This window comes from Crocodylus porosus, unplaced genomic scaffold, assembly GCF_001723895.1.
Source record: "Crocodylus porosus isolate Cpor-Errol unplaced genomic scaffold, CroPor_comp1, whole genome shotgun sequence".
Lineage (NCBI taxonomy): Eukaryota > Metazoa > Chordata > Crocodylia > Crocodylidae > Crocodylus > Crocodylus porosus.
This window is the reverse complement of record NW_017728909.1, coordinates 75,114,738-75,141,711: the sequence shown is the minus strand read 5'-3', so window position 1 is coordinate 75,141,711 and position 26,974 is coordinate 75,114,738. Positions and strand designations below refer to the sequence as shown.

General features: G+C 40.1%; 1 protein-coding gene across 2 annotated transcripts in view; it reads right to left on the bottom strand.

Annotated features, from left to right (window-relative positions):
- Nucleotides 1-856: 856 nt before the first annotated feature.
- The window catches only part of DCP2 (decapping mRNA 2), a 26,430-nt gene continuing 312 nt past the window's right edge, over nt 857-26,974 (bottom strand). The window contains exons 2-11 of one of the 2 annotated variants that reach the window (XM_019532485.1): nt 19,389-19,540; nt 17,755-17,882; nt 17,195-17,293; nt 14,314-14,466; nt 12,452-12,564; nt 12,199-12,306; nt 11,113-11,242; nt 10,638-10,739; nt 8,499-8,550; nt 857-7,908 (exon numbers count right to left, since the gene is read on the bottom strand). In XM_019532485.1, the coding sequence (XP_019388030.1) occupies nt 7,745-7,908; nt 8,499-8,550; nt 10,638-10,739; nt 11,113-11,242; nt 12,199-12,306; nt 12,452-12,564; nt 14,314-14,466; nt 17,195-17,293; nt 17,755-17,882; nt 19,389-19,540 (1,201 nt within the window). In that variant the 3' untranslated portion in view covers nt 857-7,744. Of the gene's footprint in view, nt 7,912-8,498; nt 8,551-10,637; nt 10,740-11,112; nt 11,243-12,198; nt 12,307-12,451; nt 12,565-14,313; nt 14,467-17,194; nt 17,294-17,754; nt 17,883-19,388; nt 19,541-26,974 lie in introns of both variants that reach the window. The other variant, XM_019532484.1, reaches the window with a different exon arrangement.

The following is a 26,974-nucleotide window of genomic DNA, read 5'->3' as shown; positions in this document are numbered from 1 at the left end:
AATATTCAAAATGCTGAGGAATGACCAATACATTTTCCAACCAGTTATTATAGTCAGCTTCAACTGTGCCAATTGACACCCAGGAACTCAAATTTAAGTAGGTTATTTAGCAGACTTTTCTTTCAAATACATTTTAAGCATCCCCTAAAGGTGGATCTGACATAGATAGTTTTACATGTTCGAGGCAACCCAGCCAACATTTCTTCCATAAAAGTTTTAATAAACAAGCAAGACAATTCTTGTTGTGTCAGACCATCCATGTAGGAAAGTCTTAGATGTGGTTATCGCGCTTCATACAAAGCAGATATGGCATCATTAGTTAGTTAGAAAAGGGTGTAGGGATAGGTCCAATTGTGAAACAGTAATCTTCTGCAACAGTAAGTAACATCTATAAAGAGTGTGTTTCATGTTAACATTTTTTGTCCAGTACTTTTTAGTTAGTTCACCTAGGTATTCGTTTTTGGCATTCAAGTGGAAACTAAGTATGCAACTGTATGAAACACCAGCTTGACCTCTGCATTTTTAGTCTGCAGATAGATGCGAGTCACCTTTAACACTACAAAATTAGCTCCGACTTTGATAATGTCCATTAGCTAAATGGAAAAGAGTTAGACTCTGTAAGTTGCTCCAAGTCCATCTCTTACCAGAAAAGTGCAACAATACCTGTTTGTATTTTTTGTTCTGACTTTTTTAAAAATAAAGATCGAGTCTGTCACACAGCGCATGGGATTTTATACTTCACATTATGTTCTGAAAAGTACTTTTCTAATTAAAGGTATAATAAACCCTTTTACACCAGCTTGAATGTATTGGTGTTATTACAAAGCACATGTGATTTAGTTTGCATAAACAGCAGTACTGTTCTACTGTTTTATTGGAAGTTCCTCATTTAAAAGATGTCATATAACAGTATGTTGTAATTTGAGACTTTTCCTCTTAATGGATTTGCTTTAAATGTGTCCAGCTGCTTTTTAGTTTCTTAGCTGCTGTAAGATAGCTATTCTGTGTTTATTTGATATATAGAATTGTAAAAACTGCATTTATTTATACAGAGACATTTATAATACTTTTATTTTACAAATGTTCTTATATTCTGAATAAATTTCTAATGCTAAAGAGTGCTGCTGTGTTTTTTTTCTTGGTAGCTGCAGCCTCATCTAATTCTCCTTGCCTCACTAAACAGTTCAGTGCTAGGCCATGAAATCAAGGTTAATAAATTATACAGTCCAAAATCCTTATTAGTTAATTTTCACTCTTAAATGTGACAAAATGGCATAAGAATCACAATTGTGTTGTTTCACAAACGGAGTGCTAGGGTAATAGGAAAGTCTCTATATGGATTTTGCTACTAGAGCTTTCTGCTTTACCTTACAGCAGGAATTGAGTACAGTTCTATAAAATGTACTTAACATTGCATTTGTAAGCGTTTTAAAATTATAAAGCACTCTGGGCTTTATAAAAATCAGATCAGGCCTAATTAAGAGAGAAGGGTACACATGACATGTCCATATATCTGATTTTTTAATAAACTATCTAGATGACAAATCACTTTAACTCAAATACTTTAAAAGCACTGATCTGAATTTGACACTAAATCTTTAGTTCAGTGCACCCAGATGCTATCAAAAGCAGCTCCACAGCCGCTTTATTTGTAACTTAATACTCCCCTTAAACTGGCACATGTAAAAATCAGTGCTGCTAACTGGCATTTAAGGCGATGAGTCGAAACATTCTCGTGTAAGTTTAACTGCCACAGCAGTACAGAATTTAAGTTTCACACTGCAACAAATGTTCATAGTCATTACTTCAAGTTATTACAGTAATAATTATCCAGAAAGTAAAAAACTTTAATCTTAACAGTAAAAAAAAAAAGAAAAGAAAGAAAGAAAACACTTTACAAATACAAAAAAAATAGCCTGTGACTAAATGTCGATATTTTAACAAACAATGTGCTTCAATGTCTGGATCAGGAAATGAACATAAAAAAATGCTTAAAAACACATGATCTATTAGTACAATAGACTTTATGGGTAGTTACAGATCTTATCTAAAGAAGAGCTGAACAGTGCAAACTACTCCTCAACTATCTCAGAGAAACTAAATAAAACCTGTAACCTTACATGTTTATTTAGCCGGTATGGACAGCACCCAACACCAGTGAAAAAAAAAAGCTAGAATCTTAAAATGTTACAGTGGGACAGGCTATGTCTCATTGGTAACATAACAGAACACTTCATTATTGCAGACCAAGTCTTTGCGTCTCCCCAGTTTTCTGCAAGACAATCACAGGAACTTAAAAGCAACCACAGATCAAACAAGTTATCTCATGCTGCACAAAGAAACAGCTGTACTGCACTTGGTTGTCAATACAGGATGCCATCTAGAAACCAAAAAGCTCTTTGAATTTATTACCATATAGGTTTAACTTTTAAAAAATTCCCTACATAATATCAAGAATATTCCAACATCTTAGAATCAAAAAATTAAATTGCCTCCTGCAATAATAATAATTTGATGAGTGTCGAGCACACAAAAGATTCCAACATGTTCTTGTTGCCATCAGCAAATTTTTACATGGGATTCTGAAATATGTAAGATGCTTTTAAGTATGTGAACTTAAAAATATAAAAGCCTTGCTGAATTTCTCATCAAAACTTTGTGGTACTTTACACATTAGAATGAGTTATGTATCTGCTTCAAAACCACAACTCAAACTTCAGAATAGCAGAAGAGCGTTCAGAGTTAATTTTCCTCCAACATTTCAATACCTTCAACGCTCATGCTGCATAAAGAGTTTGTCGAAAATTCTACTGTACAACTAATGGTGGTTTTTTAATTTGAAAAAAGATATCAATATTATTTCTATACCACAAGACCTTTTTTCCTGCAGATACCCAACAGTAAGTACAATTTTCTCTTCCTCTCCAAAAAGTCACTTAAACAAACCTCTTCATCACTGATAGTCAAGTAAAAATTCCTTAAATTCTAGCCTTCCCTGCTCTCCAAGACAATATCCTGCATACCTTAGCTGGTGAAGAAGCAGCAGAATAGGCTCTTCTGTCACCCTGCAGTCACTGGCATCCACAGAACATGCCAGCGTTCTGGTTTCTTTTCTACAGATTGCATAGAAGAGTCACAGCAGAGACCAGGAATCAGTTCCTACTTAAAATTTTAAGTGAAACCCAAACCTCAGATAAGCAAAGCACATGCAAATTTGCTTTTGCATGATCTTGAATGCAGCACTGAAGTAATTGCTATGTGTACGGTGTCTCACTTTAAGGCTTACAACCTACTTGAACCAGTAGTGAATTGCACGCTCAAAAGAGCACAAGATATACTGCATCGCCTATCAGTGCTTGTGTACAGTATAAGAACAGTGCAAATGCAAGCTTTTAGCCTAATCTCTTGTTCTTTCCATTCTTGAACAAGAATATTGCTACAAATATAAAACACATGATCACAGCTTAATTGCTGTACAAGAGAAACGAACTGTCTAAGCCTCATTTACTGTCAGAGCACCTTCACAGTCCACGTTTTGGCAGGGTTGAATCAATTCACCACCCATAAATGCCACATCTTAAGTAATATTTTGCTGCTTCAACATTAAGTAGTTAAAATGGACTCAGGTTTCAGCCTACTGTAATCCCCAAAGCAGCCTGACACCAGTACCAAAATGTTAACATAATGCACAAAAAAACTGATGCTGGAAACTTTAAATTGCAAGCCTGAAGTACTGATGTCCATGCAGAGATAGAAAAACTGACTTGGGACTGGCAAAATACACTAGCCCATCAGCTAATTGTTCCAAAAACTTGGATTCCCAGCACATGGTATTAGAATAAACTCCAGTAAATATTTGGTTTTAAGAGGTTATGGTAGCATGAGCTGAGCTCATACCTTATGAATTTGTACTAATGTTGCACAGCTAGTTATAAAGCATGCCCCAACAACAACATTTCATGCCACTACATATTAGAATTTGGATCCCTAGCTTCAATTCTTGCTCTTTAGAGCAGCAAATGACAGCATCGGCATATCTACTGCAAATCAAACTGGGAAAAATAACAGCATCAGATCAGTGAATGCAGCAGAAAATGCACTTTTTTGTATGAAACAAGCATCTGACTGGAAATGTTAGGAACAGCCAGACTGCAGTTTGCCTTAACATTAAAGTGTAACAGTTACACATGCAGCATTAAATAGCCCATGAGTAAACACAGTGAGAGAGAGCACTGCTCTTGTCATTCTCCAAAGTAAACCAATAACAAGGAGCACGGGAGGAAGCCTGAAATTCTGTTACAGACTCCAACTCGTGCAGACATCATCTAAAAAAGACTTACTATGAGCTAACAATACAGAAAGGGAAGTTTTTAGATTGCGATATAAAGCTATTTATTCTTCTCTCCCTCTGTACTAATATGTCTAGAGCTCAATGTTTAAGATACAGCTGCTTTCATCTGCATGAATGCATACTGAGGACTGGAAATTTAAGACCACCAAGCCACAAAAACATGCATAAGTTAGACAAATTAGTTACAAGTCCAAAGCTCCCAAATTAATTTCCCCCTCACCCCTCGCCCCTGCACTAAAAGAATTAGGCAAAAACATACATACAACTAACTACTGTAAGAAACAAAAAAACCAAAAAACCCACAAGCTATAATAAATTAAAAACAGTTTATGCAGTACTTAATTCCATTCTAGATTTCCAGTACCTGCACTTTGCTTTTTGTCCGTTAAACCTTCTGTCATTATTTCACAAGTCCTTTAACTCCAAGGACACAGAACAATGACATTCACAACCTGAAGAGCCACTGTGGGCAAGGGTTGCATCTTATTCCAAGCGCAAAGACTGCCAGCCATGCTTACTCTTTGAGCATCTTTAAATGAAAAACAAGCTCTTGGCTCTCAGAAGTCCATTCACAGAGTTTAACTAGAGACTGTGGACTCCCCAAATCTCACCACTTATTTAAAAAAAAACAAACAAAAAGTCCAATGCAAATTCATCCACCCATTTGCTCTTTCATCACCATTTTGAAGAAACCCACGTAAACTGTACTCCTGCGTTCTGGAATACATGTATAACTATAAAATGATTCATTTAACATGTGTGCAATCATGAAACACACAGAGAACACATAAGCTAACAATTCAAACTGTTCACAGCGCAGGGCACATGGAGCCCTCAGGACACGTCATATGTAAGCACATTTAATAAGCTGTTTCAGACACCTCTGAGAAAGAAGGAAACTGATGCTGATACACGCATGAAAATTTTGTATGCAACTCTGAAACACAGTACCTTTGCACAGAGGTGGAAGTTATTGCATAATTATCACATTTATTTGCAACTCACATTAAGGCTAGATTTAATAAAACCAGGTCTTTTCTGGAGCTCATGTGTGGGCTTAAAAAGGAAGTCAGGTATTTTTGTACTGAACAAAACCATTACTTAAAAAAAAAAAAAAAAAGAGACCTGCACTTTGTAACCAAGCTGACAGGGCAGACAGTGCATATTCCACTTAGGGATATTCTGCACAGCTATTTCTCTTGAGAGACTTCTCCCCTCACTTCTGACAACCATTAAATGCCCAAGTTGTTAACAAACAAGTTACAAATTTAAAAGGAGTTTTGTTCTATCAACGTATTTGCTTGCCTTCTTAAAGTCCCTATTTAATCTCTGCTCCATTTAGAAGTGTTACAGCAACACCCCTGAAAGTCAACCTACTAAAATTAAAAATTTCCAAATCTTGATTTGCAATCATGCCTTAAGAGTCATTTCCCCCACTGGCACTAGCAGCCTGGAGATGTGAATGCTAACCTCCCATTCATTGCGAGCTAGGCACTTATTGCTGGGAAATCAACTACTTCAGCTAAAAAGAATTGACTAGTGCTTCATCCTTTCCCAACCTTATTATCCCAATTTCTCACTTAATGACAGCACTTTTGCATTTATCAATGCAAGCAACCTCTGGATATTAAGCTGGACTGTCAAAAGATTGACCTCTTGCTTTTTTTTTTTTTTTTTCTTCATTAAGAACCTAGCAAGCCAAGAAAAAATGGCTTTAAACCAAGTAATTTCAAGACTTTCTGATCCAAATGGGAAAAATGTTGAAGTCAATTTCTCCTATTAACGAAAATGTAAGAGTCTAGCTTCTCCAGCTAACAAAATATTTTACCATCATTAAAAACTCATAAATTGCATGGCCCCAAAAAGGGGAGAGGCAAGAAGGTGAAGGTAAAAAATAAGCTGTGTAACTACTTATTGAGGACTAAAACTAACAGGCAACACGGATACTTGCAAGAACACGGAGATTGCATGAGATAAAAAAGGCTGTCTGTGAGTGAATATACATTCTCTGGTCAGAAGACTCAGCCTTGGAATGACCAAAGTCAATTAAGGCATTCAGCCCTCCAAATCACACACCCACTAACCTTTATTTATTTCAGAGAACAGTTCACTTGAAGATATACAAAATACAGTTGTTCACTGCCAAGATAAATGTTCCCTCGTAAGATCCTCTGCAGTAAGTTAAAATGTAAGTATTTAAACTCCCTCAGCTGGATCAGAATGTAGGACTAGTATTTTTTTTAATGCATCCCCTGAATTGCTACTGCTAATTTTTCACATCTTTTATATTGTTATTAAAAGGCTGTAGCTTCAGTCATTCTCAGCTACAGTTTTCAGACACTGAGATGCAAGTGCAATATAAAATTCAATACTATTGGATATATAAACATACATTACACTAAAAACCCCTAAGGACAGTGTAAAACACTATAATGGACACTTAAAAAAGGTTATTGCAAACCTATAAGCGGCACGTAAGGTATTCTCTATCCAGTCAGACATTTGCCCGGATGCTTCCTCCCTCCCAAGATTAGAGGGTATTTTAGATTATTATTGAATATAAAAAATGTTACGCAAGAATCCCCTCTCACAGAAATTAGTGTCTCCTAATTTCTTGATATTAGCTCCAACTAAACAGAAACCGCAGGTGATTTTCTTCCAGTCAGACAGTTTTTGTGGACAAAGATATGATGTTAGGTCATGTGAAGTGGCAAGTTCTGTCCATCACAGGTATCTCCACAGGGAAAAAAAGGAAAAGCTGCAAGTCATGGCAAAATATAACCCAAAGGATATAACTTTGAATCCTACTCATTGTGAGTCATTTTGAAACAAGTTTCAATATAAAGAGAAGACACTCTAGGCAGACAACTGGGGAGGAGAAATGTACAACTTTAGGTTTTGCCATTACTGGGATAGAGAATACAGGAGTCCTCTGAGAATTACTTTCTTTGCCATTGCTATACTATTGCCAAGTACTGGAGAATAAAGACTGAATATTGCAACAGCTTTTACATCATAGCAGGCTAAAAGTTCAGTGTTAGTGTACTGCCAACACTAAAATATTGCAATGAATGACAAATCTAAATGTGCAGCAAGTTTTAACAAACGAACAAACAGAAAAGAATGCCCTCTAACGTACAGCTAGGAACAAGCGAACCAAACACTGGAAAGGTACTTTTGTAGGTAAAGGCTATACTGCATTTAAAGTGCAACACTTCACTGCCACTCCCATACTGCAAAAAGAATGAACCCTTTAGATCACCATACCAGTCCCTGCATTGCATTAAAACAAACACACAGAAAACTCCTGAGAAAAAGTAAGGCTGGATTAAAAACCCACTCAACTGCAACAGGTAAGTCTTTGATTTTTGTTCCTCTAGAACAGGCTTGCTGTCAGAGGTTAAAATTTTTCATGATGGCATCATGGTCAAACTTGAAGCTCAAGAAAGCTCTCGATGAGAAAGTGAATTTGTAATGGCCATTACATGCCACAGAGTCTCCCTCTGTCTGTTCTAGCAGCGGGTCTTCACTGGAGCAACACATGTCATAGGCTGCATCTGCTTTAAAAAACAAAAAAGAACAAAAAACTTAACTGCAGAAAACCTTGAACAGTTATTGATCAAGGGGATTATTTGATAATATGCCTGTATTAGCTTTACACTGCTGTACAAGAAACTTGTTCAATTAATATCAAATCACCCTGGCAGCCTGGTTAATTTGGTCATGGTTTCAAACAAATAGGGTGGCAAAAGAATCCCTCACCTTTACTGGCCTTCTAGTGGTCAAAATCAAGGCCAATTTCATAGGAGTTGTAGTAAGTATTTTGTTTTACACACAACAGTAAATATTGTCTACATATCACAGGTTTGGGGGGTGGGGGGATTCTTCTGCAACTCTGATTCTGTAATCCCACAGATTTCACAAGTAAAAAAAAAGGAGTGAAAACCTTGATTTAAATAAATGGTTTCTCTTCTTAGCATGAGCTGCAAGAAGTTGATGCAGTTCTAAAAATTCAGACTTTTCATGTGAAAAAGTTGCTTCATTTAACCTGCATCTTGGTATATGTAAGACATGGCATCCCCCATGTACAGAACACCTTCAACCCTCCACATAGTCACATGTGTATGGAAGTTAGGAATATACTTACCCGTTTCAAAATTATCCTGAAGTCTTCGTGGATTAAGCTTTTTTTCACATTTCTGGTTAAAAGAATGACCACATTACACACTTCATAACACAGTTCCTAATTCTAATCAACTCACAAGGAGATGCATACAAGCTTGGACATTCTTGAATTGGATAACAAAGAAAAACAAAACTCAGCACTGAACTTAACTACTTAAAACTGAAGTGCAGTCCCAAAGCAAGTTCTGAATTACTGCTTCCCAAGATTATCTAATAAACACCTCAAACTGTACTACAAACCTTTTGAAAGAATAAAATGTTAAAATATAGAATTAATTTATTTTACAATTCTATATTATAAAACGTAAGACTCTTACGTAACACACAAGAATTATTACTTTAAGGAGGTATTGGTTTTAGACTTTTTTTGAGAACAGAAGAAAAAAGAAAACTGACATACACTAAAAGCTTGCCTTCCCCTTAAATATTTGCTCTCAGCATCATACCAAGAGCTGTAGACGTGCCACTTATATGTTTACTGTTAGCGCAATACCTCCACACCAATACTTCGGATATGCGAATGTTATTCACTGATGAGCTTACATGATTAAAAAAAAGAAGAAAAAGAAAAGAAAAAAAAGACAGCAAATTGGGACTCATTAAGCATGTATATTGAGGGGATTATTCAATCATTCTGGCACTAACCATATCAATGCTGTGCTCCTACAAGAAACACAAGCAGGGCCCTACATAGTCCACAGAAACTTGAACACAGTTCACTCCTTGCCTCATCGCTGTTTCAGAATCTCAATTTTCTGTGTTTTAAAAAGGTTCTTCTAGCCTTACAGACTGAAGACCACCTTCACAACATGAGCCAAACTGATGCACTGGCAGGTACATGAGTCTGCAGACAGCCTCCAACAGCTCTGAAGTGTGAACTCCCCATTAATCTCAGTCAAGGTTCCAACAGACTCCAGGATTCCAGAATTATGGAACCTGGTTTTTTCTAAGAGGCCACAGATTTCAGCATTTCTGCTGCAACTTGTTACCTGACATGTTGTTCCCTTTCCCTGCCCGCAACCATCCCCCTGCTTCCCTACTTTCTGCAAAAGGAAGGCTTATTTGGATCACAGTGCATGCTCCCTGCACTTCTACATGGCACCAGACAGCAGGGAATTAGGAAGCAACAGCTGGAGTCCAGCTTATTAGCAGAAAAAAAAGCAGCCAAAGCACAGACTGACGAACTGAGTCACATAGTCATAGAGGCCTGGGAAGTCAGGGAGATGAGCCACTGAGGCTGGCAACGTGCTGCCTTCTTCCCTGGGGCATTTCAGAGTTTGGCCAAATTAATAATACTGTCAGAACGACGCCACAAGGAGCGAAGCCTGGAGAACATCTCAACAAGAACCACGGTCAAAAAGAGCACTCATCTGATGCACTAACTCGTCAACAATGAGCCAGGGGAGGGTGTCTGTGTGGGTGCAAGAAAGAATATCCCAAGGGAACACTACAGATTAGTACTGCTATGAACTTTGGGGCTAAACATTACTGAATTTAGTCCTACTGTGGCATAGTATAGGTAAGACTATGGGGTAGAATTTTCCAAGTCTACAAGTCCAAGTTCTAGCCAGAGAGGAAGCAAACATATTTTACAATTAATATGTAGTTTTTCCATGCCACAAAATAGGTCGCCACACACACAAACCAATTATACATATATTTTGACTTGGCATCATATACTAGGCATTTATCTGGCAGAGACCTAGAAAGCAACAGAAAGGCCCGACTGCTATGCGGTGGAAAGCAATGGTTTTCACGGGTGGTATCTTCTGCTGGACTAACTATGTGCTTAGGATCAAGTTAAACAAGCTTTCAAATTCTTCACCAGATTGAATGCCTTCCATTCAAAAGCTTATCTGACTTGCCTCACATTATACCTGAACCACTGTGGCTACAACGTTGCTCCAACACCATTATGCACTAGAATTTGCTGGCAATAGGCTACCCAGAGGAATTCTAATACGCAACAGTCAAAGGACACTGTTCAATTGGGTCTGCTTACATCACTGGGCAATCTAGTGTTTACCACCAAAGCTTTAGTCTACACTTAATTAAATGTCACCAAAGTTGTTAATGCAACAGTTACTGTTGTATATCTTACCAGTGTGTGGTTCTGTTTAGCTGGTTGGCTGTGGACCCCATTTGTCCTCTTCTTTTGGTTAGGAGTGTCTTGATATTGCTTTCTACCATTGCCCCTCGTGTTCTGAGTCAGCCATCATACCCCCAAAGAAAGGAGTAAATATTAAGATTAAACATCAGCAGCATGCACCCCTGTATTATGACACTTGCCAAAAGGCAATTTTCACCTAAATGTCTCAAAGCATTCTTGAAAGTAAATATTCTGCAGATGAGAAACTGAGGCACAATAAAACTAAAACAGCTTCTCACCCACCAGGCAACCAGAAGAGGTGAGAGAAGAAATCAACCAAAGCCCTATCCCCTGCTCCAAATACCAAAGCCTTTTAAGTAATAATGGTTCCACCACCCCTTACGGTAACAAAAGCCAAGAGTCTGAATAAGTACTATCAATTTTTAAGGGCCCACACAAACCCAGTGGCTTCCGAAACAAAGCCTACCTTAATTTTTAAAACTTCAGACATCTCAGAATGATTATATGGCTTCTGTGGTTGTGGCTGCTTGTGTTTTGCCCACTGGTCTCCTAAAGGCCCATCTGCAAACACCTGCTGACTATAACGAAGTTTGGATCTAGCACATTAAAAAAAAACCAAAGAAACATTTTATTTGCAAGCAAACTTCAAAGCTATTCTGATCAGAGCAGAACTGCATTTTTTTTTGCTTCTGTAGAAAGGTGTGGAAGTAAAACTGAACTAGAGAAAACAGGTATAACTTAGTATTCTCCTAATTTACCATTTGCTTACTTGGGAAACAGCTGGACAGTAAGGAAAAATACTTCCTGTGCTTTGAAAGCCAAGGGTATTTATCAGATAACAAAAAAACTCCCCTTTCTCCTATTTATCAAGTAACAAGAAACCTCCCTCCTCTAGTGGGACATACCTAGCAGGAAGAGGCAGGCACAGTGATGCTTATTTTTATTTTATCCAGCAGCAACTTTGGCACTGAACTACACTGAATTGCTGAAGAAAACTCTCTTTGGGAGCTGGAGTTTGCTTGAGAAGTTGCTGCGACCCATGAACATTACAATATGCTCATTTCCATTTAAAGCCTTCCAGTCACCCAATTCTATTCAAAGTTTGACTCCACAAATGACTTATCACACTGATTTTTAAAACGCTCCTCTTGCTATCACTCTAACATAGGTTTCATTCAGCTGCTTCTGAAATTACTTCACAATCCCTTTGTTTTTAGTGACTTTTTAACTTTGATCTATTATTCCTGACATTTTTAGAAATCTTATCTACTTGTTCTACCTTTTCTGATAGAGAAATTCAGTTTTTTGTAAAGCTCTCTCTTTCTTTGTGCTCCACATTCCCATCTGGAAACTCAAGACATTCTCTCAGTTTTGCCATTTTAAAAAGTTTGCCAGATAGCACAGTTTAAACATTCACCCTATTAAGAATAATACTTCTAAACTATATTATAATAAATGTTAATACTCTAAAACAGGAAAAAACTTTTGCTTTATGACCACTTTTGCTTTATGCAGGACTGAAGACAGGGCTCTAAGTGACACGACTTATTACCTCACTTTTTCCAAGCTGGGTTTGGACGGCGTGCTCCCAGTAGATGAGAATCCATTGTCACTATCAGAGGAGTCTCCATACCTTCGAGAAAGCCAGTCTCTCAATGGTCTATAAATATTCGCATTTAAAAAAAAATAAATAAAAAAAATCAGCAAAATCTAGTTTCAAGCAAACAAAACACACACACACACAGTCTTTTTGCCAAGAAAGGGTGAAATGTTCTGGGCTAGCCTTTGACTTTTCTTGAACATACCTGATAAAGGGAATAGCCATGAAAAACTTGTTAGGTGCCAAACCTAGCTTGGACTTTGGGGTCATGTCATTTCTATGGCATGGTAACTTGTCAATAGAGAACCATTCAATATGCTGAAACACAGGAAAAAAGTAATTACTTTAGTGATGTCTGGAAGGGATTTAAGTGAATGGCACATCAACCACAATGATATTCTTCAAACTGCAGGAGGGTTTGAATTAATCAACTATGAAAGAGTTTGTTCATTACCATACCTAATTATTTAAAATGGTACAGTCACTTTTCTGACCACAACCACACGGTAATGGACACTAACACATAAAACACACCAAAATGATAGGATAGGGATACATAAAATGTGGACTATGGTACTCAGTAACTTATTAAGTTTAATTTAAAATAAAGTTTATAATAATAAACAGTGCTTTATTTGCATCAATGCCAGGAAAAGCCAGGGTAATCAGAGGCTACAAATAGTTTTGCAAATTTCTCTCTCACCATTCCCATCCCCCACATTTTATTGCAAATGCAAACAAACAGATCACCAGCACCCACTCATAGAATGCTCCAGCATGCACTATGTCTACATAAGAAAAACTGAAGTATTGTTATAGTACTGAATCCAGCCTATGGTTGATGACAAAAAAAAGCAATCCAAAAAGGGGGAAAGATAACTGTTTTCTAACGTATGAGACTTTGATAACAACAAATATGATGTTTCTATTTTGAACTCTGCATAGCGTGCCATTAAAATGAATTACATAAAAATAAAGTACTCTGAAAACCCATTCAATATACAAAAAACCTCACTTAACTTTTTTCTAGCTGCATGCTTCAGCCAAGTCATGCATACTTTAAAGGGTAAAGAATAGTGCAAGGACTTTCCAAAACAATTCTATCCAGTCCTCAGAAAAAAAGACTCAAAGTTTAGCTAGATCAGGTGTTCCCAACCTTTTTATGCTGAGGACTGGCAAACAGTGGACCGGAAGTGACTGCAGACCAGCAAACTGCACACCAGCAGTGACCGGCATACTGCGGGCAGGCAGCCAACCCTTTTTTATACTCAGTATAAAAAAGGGTTGGCTACCGGTCCACAGTACACCGTTCACTTCCAGTCCACAATTTGCCGGTCCATGGTCACTTCTGCTCCAGCAGCCAACCCTCCTGCAGATTGGCAGCCCATCCTTCATGGACCAGTACCAGGCTGTGGCCTGAGGGTTGGGAACCCCTAAGCTAGATGACACCAAAAAGGCACCTAAAGCAAGGAAACCATTTATACTTCTGAGGAATCTAAATAGGAGGAAGAGAGCATTCCTCTTGCATTTGGAATTCCAAAAATACAGATACGGTTAAAGTTGATCCTAATTTTCAAATACTACTCTTGAATTTATTTGCATGACAAGAAAAATTCAAACACCATGAAAAGATTAATGTCATCAACAGTACCAGAAATTGTTCAGGATTTCTTCCCTCTGCAACAGCTTCTATAAGTCCACTGAGTACAAATATCACACACAATGGCTGGCTCCCACCACACTCCACACCCCAGCCTGATCCCTGGTGTTTGCTGCACACTAAGATCCGCATGGTATGGGCTACCTAGAGAGTTAGAGCAGCCCCCATTTTGCTTTTCTGGTGTGTAGGCTTTTGCAGAGTATCCTTTATATACTGATATTCTCAGAAGAATCCAAGCACCAAGGAATTTAGTTAAGATTTAATAAAGACTATTAGCTACAAAAATATAACAGTTAGAAGAGAGAAGGATGTGCTTTACTGTCACAGATAAACCTAGTACTGGAGCATGTAGGCTATTATAAACGTGGCATCTTAATGAACAGCTGGTCAGCAATAATTATGCATACCCGAATTTCTCTTCTGGTTTTGGGATTGAATTTTGTGTCCTTTGGAACTCCTGGAATGATGTATAATCGTGCTATCTGGTCGTTGATTCGCAGCTCAATGTAGTCATCTTTGCAGATGTAATCTTTGATATCAAAACCAGTTTCTTCAAACACCTGAGCAGCATAGAAAATAAATTAGATTTTGCAGGTCAGACTTTCCAAGTAACAGCACAAAGGTTAAGGTTGTGTACATAGCACAGTGATTCTCAACCAAGGTGCCACAGAGGTCCTTTCAGGGGTGCCACACAATGTTAGTACCGTTAGGTGTACAAACATGACTCACAAGATAAACCAAGAGAATTCAAATAGAACCCCAAAGTGTTAAAACCTTTCTGACCTGGTATGGTTTGAGTTCTTTGCAACAGAATAATTGCTCAATTATTTTTTTTGCAGTGAACAAACAAGTAAACTAAGAGCCAGTATTTTCCAAGGGGGCCCTGGAGTCTAAAAAATGTTGAGAACCACCAATATAGAGACATTGAAGGAAGAAAGCAACAGTATTCCATGAATACAGAAAAAGCATTCTGTAAAACAGGATGAAAGAATAAAGGCAGAAAGAACAAAATCAGCTAGTCATCCCACATTTCTCAGAAGTAGAGAATGAGTTAAGTAGATATACTATCATCTATACCAGAGAAATTGTCAGAAGCCAAACAGCAAGCAAGAGAAAGACTGCTTAGCCCAGGGGTATCAAACATCTGGGCCTGTAGGCCAGATGAGTAAAGTGGAACCAGTCCAAGGGTCAGACTGGGCCTACAGATCCCTCGGATCCAGTCCATGCAGTGCCCATTCTGAGGCCTATGCCACATGAGGTGCCCACCCCAGCCAGTCTGGAATCCATGCAGCTCACAATGTTCCCCTGGGCTGGTCTAGGACTGTGCTGCATGTGTCGTGGATGTGCAGCACAAGTCCTGCACCAGATGAAGTGCATGCCACATGTAGCATGAATCCCAGGTACTGTATGTGGAGCCAGCCTAACATGGCACATGGGTCAACTCAGACATCAACATCAGGGGCCAAATGATAGGCTTCCACAAGCCATGAGTGGCCCATGGGCCAGATCTTTGATACCTCTTGGCAGGCCGTTTCCTTGGGGAAAAGAGATGCATTAGAAAAATGCACCAATCTCGCCTTTATGGGGGGCGGGGGAAGCATATTTTTTATCTTATCCTCTCAAGCGCTATGCTGCAGCTGCACAATCTCATAACTATAACCACTGTTCTCCCCTCTCCTTATCTAATTTTCCAAGCCATGTTTTCAACTGGTTTGTTCTAGTGCATTACTGTACTTTCTTCTTATGCGTTTCTCTAAGTGTTGTAAGTAATATTCTGCCTCAGGGGTCAAAAACCTAAGGCTTGTGAGAAGGAACATGGGGCTTCAGCTGTAGTTGCCACCATGAAGAAGTAACAATGACAAAAAGCGGTGACAGCAATAACTGGGTCCTAGCTCCCACTCACCTGCCTGCCTCTCATCTGAACTGAGCCATTCTGGCCCATAACCTGAAAAGGCTGCACACAGCTGTTCTACACTGACATATCTAAACTGGATGTGAAGTGCTGGAACTGGATTATATTACAGATTGAAACAATACTTTAAACACAGCCAGATCTTATTTTTCTCCTTACCTGAAGCTTTCAATGTCCTCTCAAACAGCTCGTGTAAATTGGAAGATACCTTCAGAAAATTAGAAATAAGGAGCCACCCCCTAACCCACAACAGGTATACTTAGAAAGCAATGAATTCCAAGAAACTCGTTCAACCCAGACAGGAAATCAAATGCTTTTTACTACCTTATTTGGCAATCCAATTCCATCTCCCAATATCTCCAAGTGAGAGTTTATTACCCCCATCTTTACATAAGTAAAGATAAAAATTGGACATAAAATTATCCAAGCCACTTTTACATCCAGATGCAGTGTGTGCCTGGCTTTCTGCAACGGTAAATTCCACAGGCAGGTTATGCACCATACATAGCTTTCTATTTTGTGTCACTGACCGTGACCCTTTATTTCTATAATAGGGAAGAGCATAAAAAGCTGGAACTGTTCATGCATTTTACCATAATAGTGTACTTTTCCCTTAACACCAACTTTTTAAGTGACAACCCCAGACTGTGCAGAAATACCAAAAAGTCTTCTGTCATCTTAATTTGCCACACAAATATATTCTTTTTATGTAAGACAACAGTCTTCTAGAAGTACGTCTAAAATTTCTATCCCCAAGGCAGCTGGACAAACTTGTATTGAATCACTACCACAAAAAAACAGATTCTCACATTCACTTATTTTTAGTCATTTTCCAAATTGGATCCTCATTTTACTTTTGATGTACATTTCTCTTCCACTGGTCATTCCAAGAAGTTTTTTATATTTCAGTTCCTTCTTCACAAATTGGTATCAAGGAAAAGAGATTAATTTTACATCACCAGACAACTAATCCCAAGGGCCAGAGCAGCTAGGGACTTTCTAGACACCCAAATCAATAATTACCAGGCCAACCTGACAGATTTAACTGATGTTCCAAAAGGTGAAAAAGTTACTTGCTGACCCTAACAACAATCAAGATACAGAGCAATCAAAAAATTTCAAGAACACATTAATTTCAAGCCCTGACTTTACACTGGGCACAGACTTTTGATTCCTACAGCTGACAGCAGAGGGAATAAAATGCTTACAGCAGCCATATTCCAAAGCAGAAGCTTTCTGTAAAAAGGCAGAGTGGAATTGCTTTTGAACCTGCACTAGTATCCTACTCAGCATGAACAAGGACAACTACTGCTGAATTACTTGTGCACCTTAATTTACGAGTAAGGAAAATTTAAACAATCATACATGGAGCTCACCTCTCGAGCAGCACAGTCATGTGGAGCCTCTTCTTTATTTACTTTCCCTTTTGGAAATCCCCAGCCAGATTTTGCTAAATATCCCTGAACCAACAGTACCTGCAGAAAATGAAGACAACAGTCAGATACCCATTTATCTCACTGCTTTGTCTTAACCTCAAAAACAATGCTTTGGAGGGACCCTCATATGTTCATTTTCAGTAGTTCGCCCACAAGGTTGGCGAAGGTTAGACAAAGAGTTATCAACTCTATTATTTTTATCATATAACATTTTGGCAAAATTTGGAAAGACCATGCACCAGCTGCCTCTGGTATACAGATAGTAGGAACACCCCCACTTCCTAACACACTCCTGCAAAAAAGAAAAATCTACACAAACATAATGATAGGAATGTGACAAAAATCCTGCTGTATTCTGACGCCATTATCTATGATCCTCAGACTGAAAATGTTTTTCCCCGCCAAAACAAAAAATCCTGGTGTTAGTTAAAGCCTAGTTAACATCCCCCCAGTTACCCCCATCTTGTACAAACCACCTCACAGATTGGCTTCAAACTTACATTTTCAAGTGTCTCATCAAGAATAATTGCACCATAGGTTGGTACTCCCATTTTATATTCCTTCCACTCATCTAAAACCTTTTGCACATCTTCACCTTGAGGCAGTAAAAAAGGGCAATGATTGAAGAGTAAAGAAATATGTTAAGGAAATTAATGCTTAACCTGAACTCGTAACTCACACATACGTACAGATCTACCCAAAATAAATTGTTACAACTACTACTCTCTATATGGAATAGGGTTTTGTTCTTCTAGATTTCTCTCAGGTTTATTTGAAGCTGAAGTCATACAAACAATCCAATATTACATTACACATCCTACAAGTTGAGGAGGCACATAAGTGCTTTACTATTCTAAGACAAGCTACTTAGAAAAAGTTTAATTAAAAATGGTATCATTTTATAACTTTAAATAAACACAAGTAGCCCAACTGGAGCTAAAAAGCAAATTTCTTACCAATTTAAAAGCAAGTTACGCCAAAGAGATGATCCTGTTCTAAACCTATATTTGCAAAGAAAGCACACATCATGGATCAACATGGATACATCTGCTCCCCACAGCAGCTAGCCAAACCACTACCTAGAATCCATCCTTAATCAGCTGAGCTCAAGAATATTTTAATTCTGATTAAATCACTATCTATCTACTTAAACACACTTGGCAGTCTTTATTGGCTCATTAAATGACCCAAAAAACCTAGAACTAGATAGCATGCTGTACTGTTCTTATGGATAAGGCTCTCCAAACAATCTGTAAAATCAACACACAATCATACTGCTTTTCTTTCTAATAAAAAGCCCTGTATCAGTGTACAAAAAAAGTACTAAGCCAGGACTTACATGGAAAATATAAATCATATACAGTGAGTACATACTATCCATAAAGTTACATTTCCTACTTATTACCCCACAATTATTCAAGGAATACATTTGTTTTATGACACTAGTATATTCCCAGAAGTAGGGTAACATGAAAGACTCGCCCATCCCCAATATCATAAGAATCAGATCAAAGTTTATTTTCAATTACCAGCATTTCAAACCCATCAGCAGCTGACCATAAAATCAAGCACCAGGTTTTCTACCCTGGGAATCACCATCATTAAGTATTATGGAAGTCAGGGTCAGATCTTCCACTCTTATGTAAAAGTATATGGGAAGAAGAAAAAAGCTCTACCAGATACTACCACAGAATTTACTCTGCAAAATTCCCCTTCAAGGAAGAAAGGGTACAGCATTCAAACTCTGTAAGTTCAAAGGATCAGTAGAGAAAGCAGAGGCCAACTGCATGGATTCACCAGGAACACAAGCTGCAGTTGGTGTATTCCTCATAATTGTATACCAGTCCCATCTCCAAACAGGCACAGCCAGAGTGTCAATGTGCATTTCAGCTTCTCCATGGAAATCCATCATGTTAGGAAAGAAACATGCCACAGAGAGCACTCTTAAGCTTTCCTTGACCATTCCTGAACACTGCAGTACTTTGACAGGAACAAACAGTAGGAATTTTAATAGAACCTATTTTTTTCTTCACTATGTTCCACTGACAGCGATTTTAAGAATAAATCTCATAGCTATACTTCAGTGCACATTTTATACACAAACACTAAAATGACAAACAAATACAAAGGATATCAGCTTTAGCAAAATCTCTTATCCCACACTGAGGTAATCCTGGTGTGTTCTGCATGTAGAAATCCAAGTAAAACCAATGGGCAAGTTCAATCTGAAAGCACACTCTGATCGCATTGTCTCTCTCCTCACTTGGGATGTGCAAAATAAATCGGCTGGAAAAGGAAAATTTAATTAACCAAATGCACACACAGAAGTTTAAGAAATATTTCTAACACGCAAAATGCATTACAACAGCAGCTTTAAACAACAATTTATGGGACTCTGGCAATGGATATATTCCTGGTGGTCTGTGATGACTAGAAAATTATATTCAGAAATTTGCTTTTAGGAATCAGTTTGTAGGTAAAGTAGATATTGTATTAGAAAAATGGTCCAGGAGAATGGCAAGGGGTAGCTTGTTTCTAAAAGCCTATTTGTGACAAAGTTTCAGAGTCTTCAAGGCAGACACTGTGCCTGAGGCTAACAGACAAGTGGGCATACACACCCAGGGAAATTAAAAACATCCAAACAGCATCCAAAACATAAGACAGGCTTGCCACATTGGAGCTAGGTCACAGGGACCAGCTGCAGACCCCTGGGATTCCCAGTTTTGGTGGACAGATCAAATTAGAAGCCTGGGGCACGCCCAAATTAAGACACTGGTAAATTACCAAACTAAGATGTGTGCATGTGATGGGTCTGGCAAACAAAGGAATACGCTGACAGAACAGAATATGGACAGTATGATGACCACAGGGAAAACAATCAATGGTACTCAGAAATGAAGAGTCATTAAAGGATAAAAAGAAAACAAAAAGAAGGATTTCAGAGCAGCAAAAGGTCCCCCAAGGAGGGAACCCAAAGCCACCATGAACAGAGGGCACACCACCAGCCTGTCTTACCTACCCTACTGAGAGGGTGGGCCTCAGTCCTCTACCTCCAAGACTACTGACATTCAAGCAAGACCCACAGGGTAAAGCTCACATGTTGGCCACACATACCTGTCCTTTGTGAGCCCACGGTTTGGTAGATACAGAATCAGGCATTTGCCTTCCCTGCATTGTCCCTATCTGCTATCACTGTGTATCAACAGAATTTGCCCATTATTGAATGGAAGAAGTCGTGGTCAGTCTGAGGTTTTGCGTCTGCCTGGAATAAGGTATCTGGGTCATAAATCCAATGCCAACAGTCTGCCCAACCAAAGCTTTTGACAATCAGGTGAAGGCTTTAGCATTAGCAGGCAAGTGAAAAGTGGAGAACCCCCATGTTACAAGAAAACTAAAAACAAGTCAATTCAAAACAGACTATCATGAGAGCACACAGCTATGTTTTCAGAACAAATGGTACAGAACAAAATTCAAAAGAGTCAGATGAATGCTATACCAACAAAATGCTCCTATGGCTGCTGTCAACTTAAATATCCAACAAGAATGTTTCCTTGCTTGTTAATGCCATTACAAGCTATTCAAATACTATAACTTTAAAATGTGATTTATCTTGGCTATCCCCGCCTATGCATTTTTCCTGTGGAGCAGACAGTAAACATAGTAAATTAAATCATTTTATTTTCCCAGTCTACTTTCTGCTCCTCATACACTGCACAGGACTGTCCAGCTTCTGAGTGAACAGGCACTAGAGGGCCCTCAGCCACACACTGCACAGACCCCCAAAGACCATGCAACCCACATTGCCCCTGCCCACACTACAGGAGCCCCCCAACCTGCTGCAAGAGCAATCTTCCATGCCACAACAGCCCCCTGACATCTTGCAAGAGTCCCCTCACTCTATACCGCAGGGGTACTTGATGTAGTGCAACATGCAAGCCCTCCCCCACTGCATCACAGGGCCCAATGTGCTGTGCCATGTCTCGCAAGCCCCGCACTGTACCATGCCAGTTCCCCACAGTGCTGCATAGCCCCACTGTGCCACACAGGCCCCTGCACCCATGGCTGCCTTGTGCAGGGTCCCCAGGTTCTTCAAAGTCCTCGACCCCATGGACCATATCACTCGACACCACCCCCTGGAGCAGGTGCAAGCAAAGGAAGCTGGAGGATGGAGAGGAAGTCCAGGGACTCCAAAAGTAGTAGCAAAAGTGCAAAGCCAGGAATGGTACCCAAGCCAGGAGTCCAGGAGCTGCTCGCAGCCTGTGGGCTGTCAGCTGAACAGCCTTGTGCTAGCTCATGTTGCAGCACACATTTCTAGACTTAAAGAAGATTCACGTTCAAACAATAAAATTTCCAATTTTTGTTTTAAATCAATAAAACAGAATCATTTTAAAATTCATCATAGCTTACTGTTTTCAAACTTAAATTGTCATGTTTAAGCTATCCAGCAAAGTCCCTCCAAATCTAACTTCAGAGACCTGCCAGATATGGACATGGGACACCAATGCTACAACTAGGAGCCAGAAAGCTACCTTTTCAGAATATGCTTTAGCAATATTCACTAAGTATAAACAGTCCTCTGCAAAGAGGGACCTTACTCACACCTGTGATAGTGATGATAACTTGCTGCAGTAGCAGTATGCTTTGCCAGATAGCTATCCTTTGAGGGTCTGATTTATTTATTTATTTTGATATAGGTATCCCTACCACTCCTGCCAATAGCCATTACACTAAAGACGTACACTGGAAGGTTAAAGAAATATATATATATATATTTTTTGGTCATTGTAACTGTCTGGTAAAAAAGCTTGTCATTATTATTGGCAAACATCCTTTTTGCAGAGTCAAAAGTCAAACATGGAACTGAAGAATCAGCAGAAATAGTGTGACCAGACTAAAAAAGGAGAAAGGATCAGAGTACACGAGCACATTCAGCATCTGATTTATGCAAGGGCAAGAAACAAAACAACAGATCACAAACATTATTTTTAAAGGTACTATCAGAAAAATGGCATTAAAAAGTTGATCAAAAAAGTTAACTGCCATTTTAATTCCAACCTGTGCCTCTCCAAGATCCTGAGAAGTGTTAATTCAATGGCATAATTGGGATCTGATCCCCGATTTCCACATTTGTGCATCATGCCATGCCATGCCCAACTATGTCAAAGTTTGGGTCTCTGTCTTGCAATTTGTAATTCTACTGATGCATCTCAAGCAGAGCCCAGGATATCATCCTCCTGCTGTACTTGTCCTTGGTGAAGCCACAGATGAAGTACTGCATCCAATTCTGGGCTCCACAATTTAGGAAGGACGTGGAAAAGCTTGAGAGAGTCCAGAGGAGAGCCACACGCGTGATCAAAGAGCAAGAGAAGAGGCCTTACAAAGATAGGCTCCAAACTATGGGACTCTTCAGCCTGGAGAAGTACAGGCTCAGGGGTGACTTGGTGGCAGCCTATAAGTACATAAGGGGTGTGCATCAGGATCTGGGGGAAACACCTGTTCACCAGAGCACCCCAACAGATGACAAAGTCCAATGGTCACAAACTCCTGTAAGACCATTTTAAGCTGGACATAAGGAAAAACTTTACTGTCTGAGCCCCCACGGTCTGGAAAAGACCCCCCTAGAGGTGATGCAAGCACCTACTTTGCACACCTTTAAGAGACTTTTGGATGCTTATCTTGCTGGGATTCTTTGATCCTAGCTGACTTCCTGCCCCTTGGGCAGGGGGCTGGACCCGATGATCTTACAAGGTCTCTTCTAGCCCTAATGTCTATGAAATCTATAAACAGCTTAAGAACAGCACTGGAAGAAATTATATGCCAAGGTATAATTTTGATTTTATGTTTACCTACTGCAAAACCACAGTTCATTGATTAAGACTGTTATGAGAATTAGCAATCTCTTGCTTATTTGCAAATAAAGATTTTGACTTTATAGCATGCTTTCCTGAAAGTGCCACTGGGCTGATGATGTTGTTTTCAAAGATTTTTTCTTTCAGAAATACAATTTTGTAGCCAACGCACACTGTTACTGTTTACACTAGGGGTGCTGAACCTGCAGCCCACAGGCCAGATCTAGCCCCATATATTTTGTCATCCAGCCTGCCAGGTTCCCCATGGATCTTTGGGAAGTCCTGCACATTAGATCAGGACTCCAGTGGCCACCCTCATCCCATGAGCCACTGGTGACCTCAGCTGGCAGCTCCTCCACAGAGCCATCATCATGGGAAACCCTGGTATACATGACCCAAGTGTGCCAGGCTGCAGCCCCTCCACCTCCAGAACTCCTCCTGAGGTTCTGGTTGAATTTCACCCCCCACCTTTTTGTTTTTGGTCACCCCACCCACAGCTCCACCAAGTACCAGGACCTCCTGGTCAACCTCCTCCTGGCCATGGCCAAGTGGGTCCTGTACTTGACCAGGAAGAGGCTCTAGCCGGGAAGATGCCTGGAGACTGCCAGGCCACTTTCCTCTCACTTGTCTGTGCACGTTTCCAGGAAGAGCACCAGTGGCAGCATCCACCGGCTCCTTTGAGGACCAGTGGGTGCAGCCCGGGGGGCTCTGTTCAGTGTCGCACTCGGGCACACTCATTTTCACATTTTGACCCTTTGGCCCTTGTGTCACTCTTGTCCTGTTTTTTGCCTTTGTTGTTCCAGGTATTTTGCTGTAGCATTCACCCATTAGCCCCCCATACAATAGGGACTACTAGTTAGCCAGGTGGGCCTTAGGGCCCATGGTATTTGAATGTTACAAATAGGCAGAAATGCAGTGGCATGTGAGGGCCAGGTGGCAGCACAAGGCCCTCAAAGCCTGATCCCAGCAAGGTAGCAGCGATGCAGGGCCCCAGAGCCTGATCCCAGCTGGGCAGCAGCAGGAGGCCCAATCCAGCCTATGAACAGCCCCCTGCCATTCATCCAGACAGCAGGGTGAAGACCATGAGCACTGCTGGTTTATACTATCATATGCCTTTTTATAAGCAGGTTTCAGGAGATGGAAAGGTCTACTACTGTAGAAAATTACATCTTTTTTAACAAACTTATTCTAAAGGACTTGTATTTGGATTCTTTTTGCCACAGCAAAGTCTTCAACACTTTTATAGTTAGAACTTGATGAATTCAGGACTGTAACTGAATACTTGAGACTGAGCATGTATTTTATTTTAGGTAACATTACAGTACTCCTCACCACCCCTAACAGGAATGCTAAGTCCCGAGAGAGAAATACAAACCCTAAAAGCAGCCAGTTGGATTTATCCAGCCAGGGCCCATGAAAGTTTTGTAGAATACACACTTCTAGACACTGAAGTTTCCATATTAGGGATGCTCAATGCACAGCCTGGGGCTATAATCGCAGAGGCCTGCCATAATTCTCTGTTAAACTACTTTATTAAACAAAAATAGGAAAAACAAAACAGGAAGTCCCAGACCCTGACTGCATGTGATCTGTTAATTTATGCATGTGTCTGCAATGCACTCCAGTTTCCTACTTGAAAATACTTTGAGGGCAGAACAGATGTCACTAGTGGCTGCTCTCCACTGGAAAGTATACCTTACAAAATTTGAGTTATGCACCCTTATTTTAGATCTTTTGGATGTTAAGAAAGCCTCCTGATTCTGACATAATGTCTGCCTAAGTGTGCAAACAGACAGCTACTTGGACATTAAATGCCCTTCACCTTTCATTAACTAGATTTCCAAAGCTAACTATAAGTTACACAGAAACGTCTACTATAACAGTGCTGACTCCTGGGCAGGATCAACTAGCAACCATGTATGCCTTAATGGTTGACGCAAGGGGAAACGACCACTCCTCCCTACTGAAGTGCACTGCTGCATATTATGGAGCCAGCAGCTCTGCATTCAGTGTCAAGGCCCATCGAAGAGAAAGAGAAACTATTTGTTGAGAGTCCTTCCATACCCACTCCAGGCACAGTAAATGGGATAAGATGCTGTACCACTTGCCCCTGCTAACTTAGTATGGCACTCAGCAGCAAACACAGAGCTCAATTACAGCTTAACAGACAATTTTTACCTTCACAAACATTCAGTAACAACACATATATGCATCCACCTACTTTTGCAGCAATGCTTCATGAACACTACTTAGCGGCATAATTCAGCCTTTCCTGAACAACTGATTTTTTACACTCCTGAGATAAACTGAATCAAGCAAACCAAATGGTTTGGCTGAAGGCTAGACAGAAGGCCAGGCACCTCACCACTGAAGCAAGTAACAGCTAAAGAAAGCAAGAATTATCTTCCTTCTACAAAAATTCTCCAGGAGGGTAAAGATAAGGTTAAATTCTTAATTTAAGGGGCTCATAATTTATTAGTATTCAATGACAGAAAAAAAATCATTAACACAAAGCTAAGGCTGTATGGTGGTCTGTCATGCCCTTCCAGAACATCAAATTCAGCAAAACTTCAACTTCAGACTTTGAAACAGTAGAATTTAACCTTATCTTTACCCTCCTGGAGTTGGCAGCAGTCACTAGCAACCATTTACATGCACTCCCCGCTGCAGTCCTACTTCTGTCATTTCCATTCACTGCATCAGATGCAGCTATTTTGAAAAAGCAAGGGAATTACCTGCAGTAACAAACTAGATTAATTAGCAACACAATGACTGGTCTGGGGGCCTGTGCCTGCTCCCCATGTGTGCAATTAAAGGAATGAGTTGCATACAAACCTTCAAAAAGCCAACCCTTCTCCCCACCCCCCCGGAATTCCTCACTTAAGCAATGCAGTGTGTCAGCAACAGCTCACCAGGGACTATAAGCAATAAAAGATGCAATAGTTTAATTCTGCTTTAGCTTTTGTTGTTTTGGATGCTCTGGAAGGACATTAGCAACATTCAGTCTGCATTAATGATTTTTTTTTGCTCACTGGTAACAACACGTAAGCAAAGGTAAACCATATGGCATCATGTGCATAAAGGTGCAAGGGATGCAAAACTTAGCAGGTGTGGTATTCACCCTGCAGAGCGGTCTACATAGACAGACAATACCTGCTCAGTACAGCTCCAAGGCACAGTTCAAGCGCATGCAGATAGCATGTCATTCAGAAAGGGCAGGACTGTGTCATTTGGATACGCAGGGACATGGGTGCCGAGTACGTGGGGGCTGGAGGATGCTGCCTAAAATACCTAAAACTTTCCCCATGTCCATCATCTTAGACACCCCCCCGCCACCCCGCAAAGAGACTGTGGATTCTCCATCCTTGGAGGTTTTCAAAACCCAGCTAAATAAAGCTTTGGCTAGGATGATCTAGATAGGGATGGTCCTGCCTTGAGCAGTAGGTTGGACTAGATGGCCTCCTGAGGTCCCTTCCAACCCGAACTTCCTGTGATTCTGTGAAAAACAGAAGTTGGAGCCTACAGCTGGGGATTTCCAAGATGTGACCATGTGCTGGCCCCAGAGCCCCACAGCTCAGCAGGTCAGAGCAGGTGCCAGTGACACCAAGGTCACAGGCTGGGCTCCCAGCTGGACTGGAGCAGCGTCTCTCAACCTGAGGGTCACAAGAGCAGACAAAAGGGTCGCAAACGAATTTTACCAGTGGATCCTCCTGCAAAGGAGACACACGTGGGGCTCTTCCCTTGCAGGCTATTTGGCCTCCCTCCCGCCCCACGCGCGGCGGGGCTGGGCTTGGGGCGGGGCGAGGGGCGCTGGATGGAACAGGCCGCGCCTGTTTACCAACGGGTCCTGCTGCAAGGGAAGGCGGCCTCA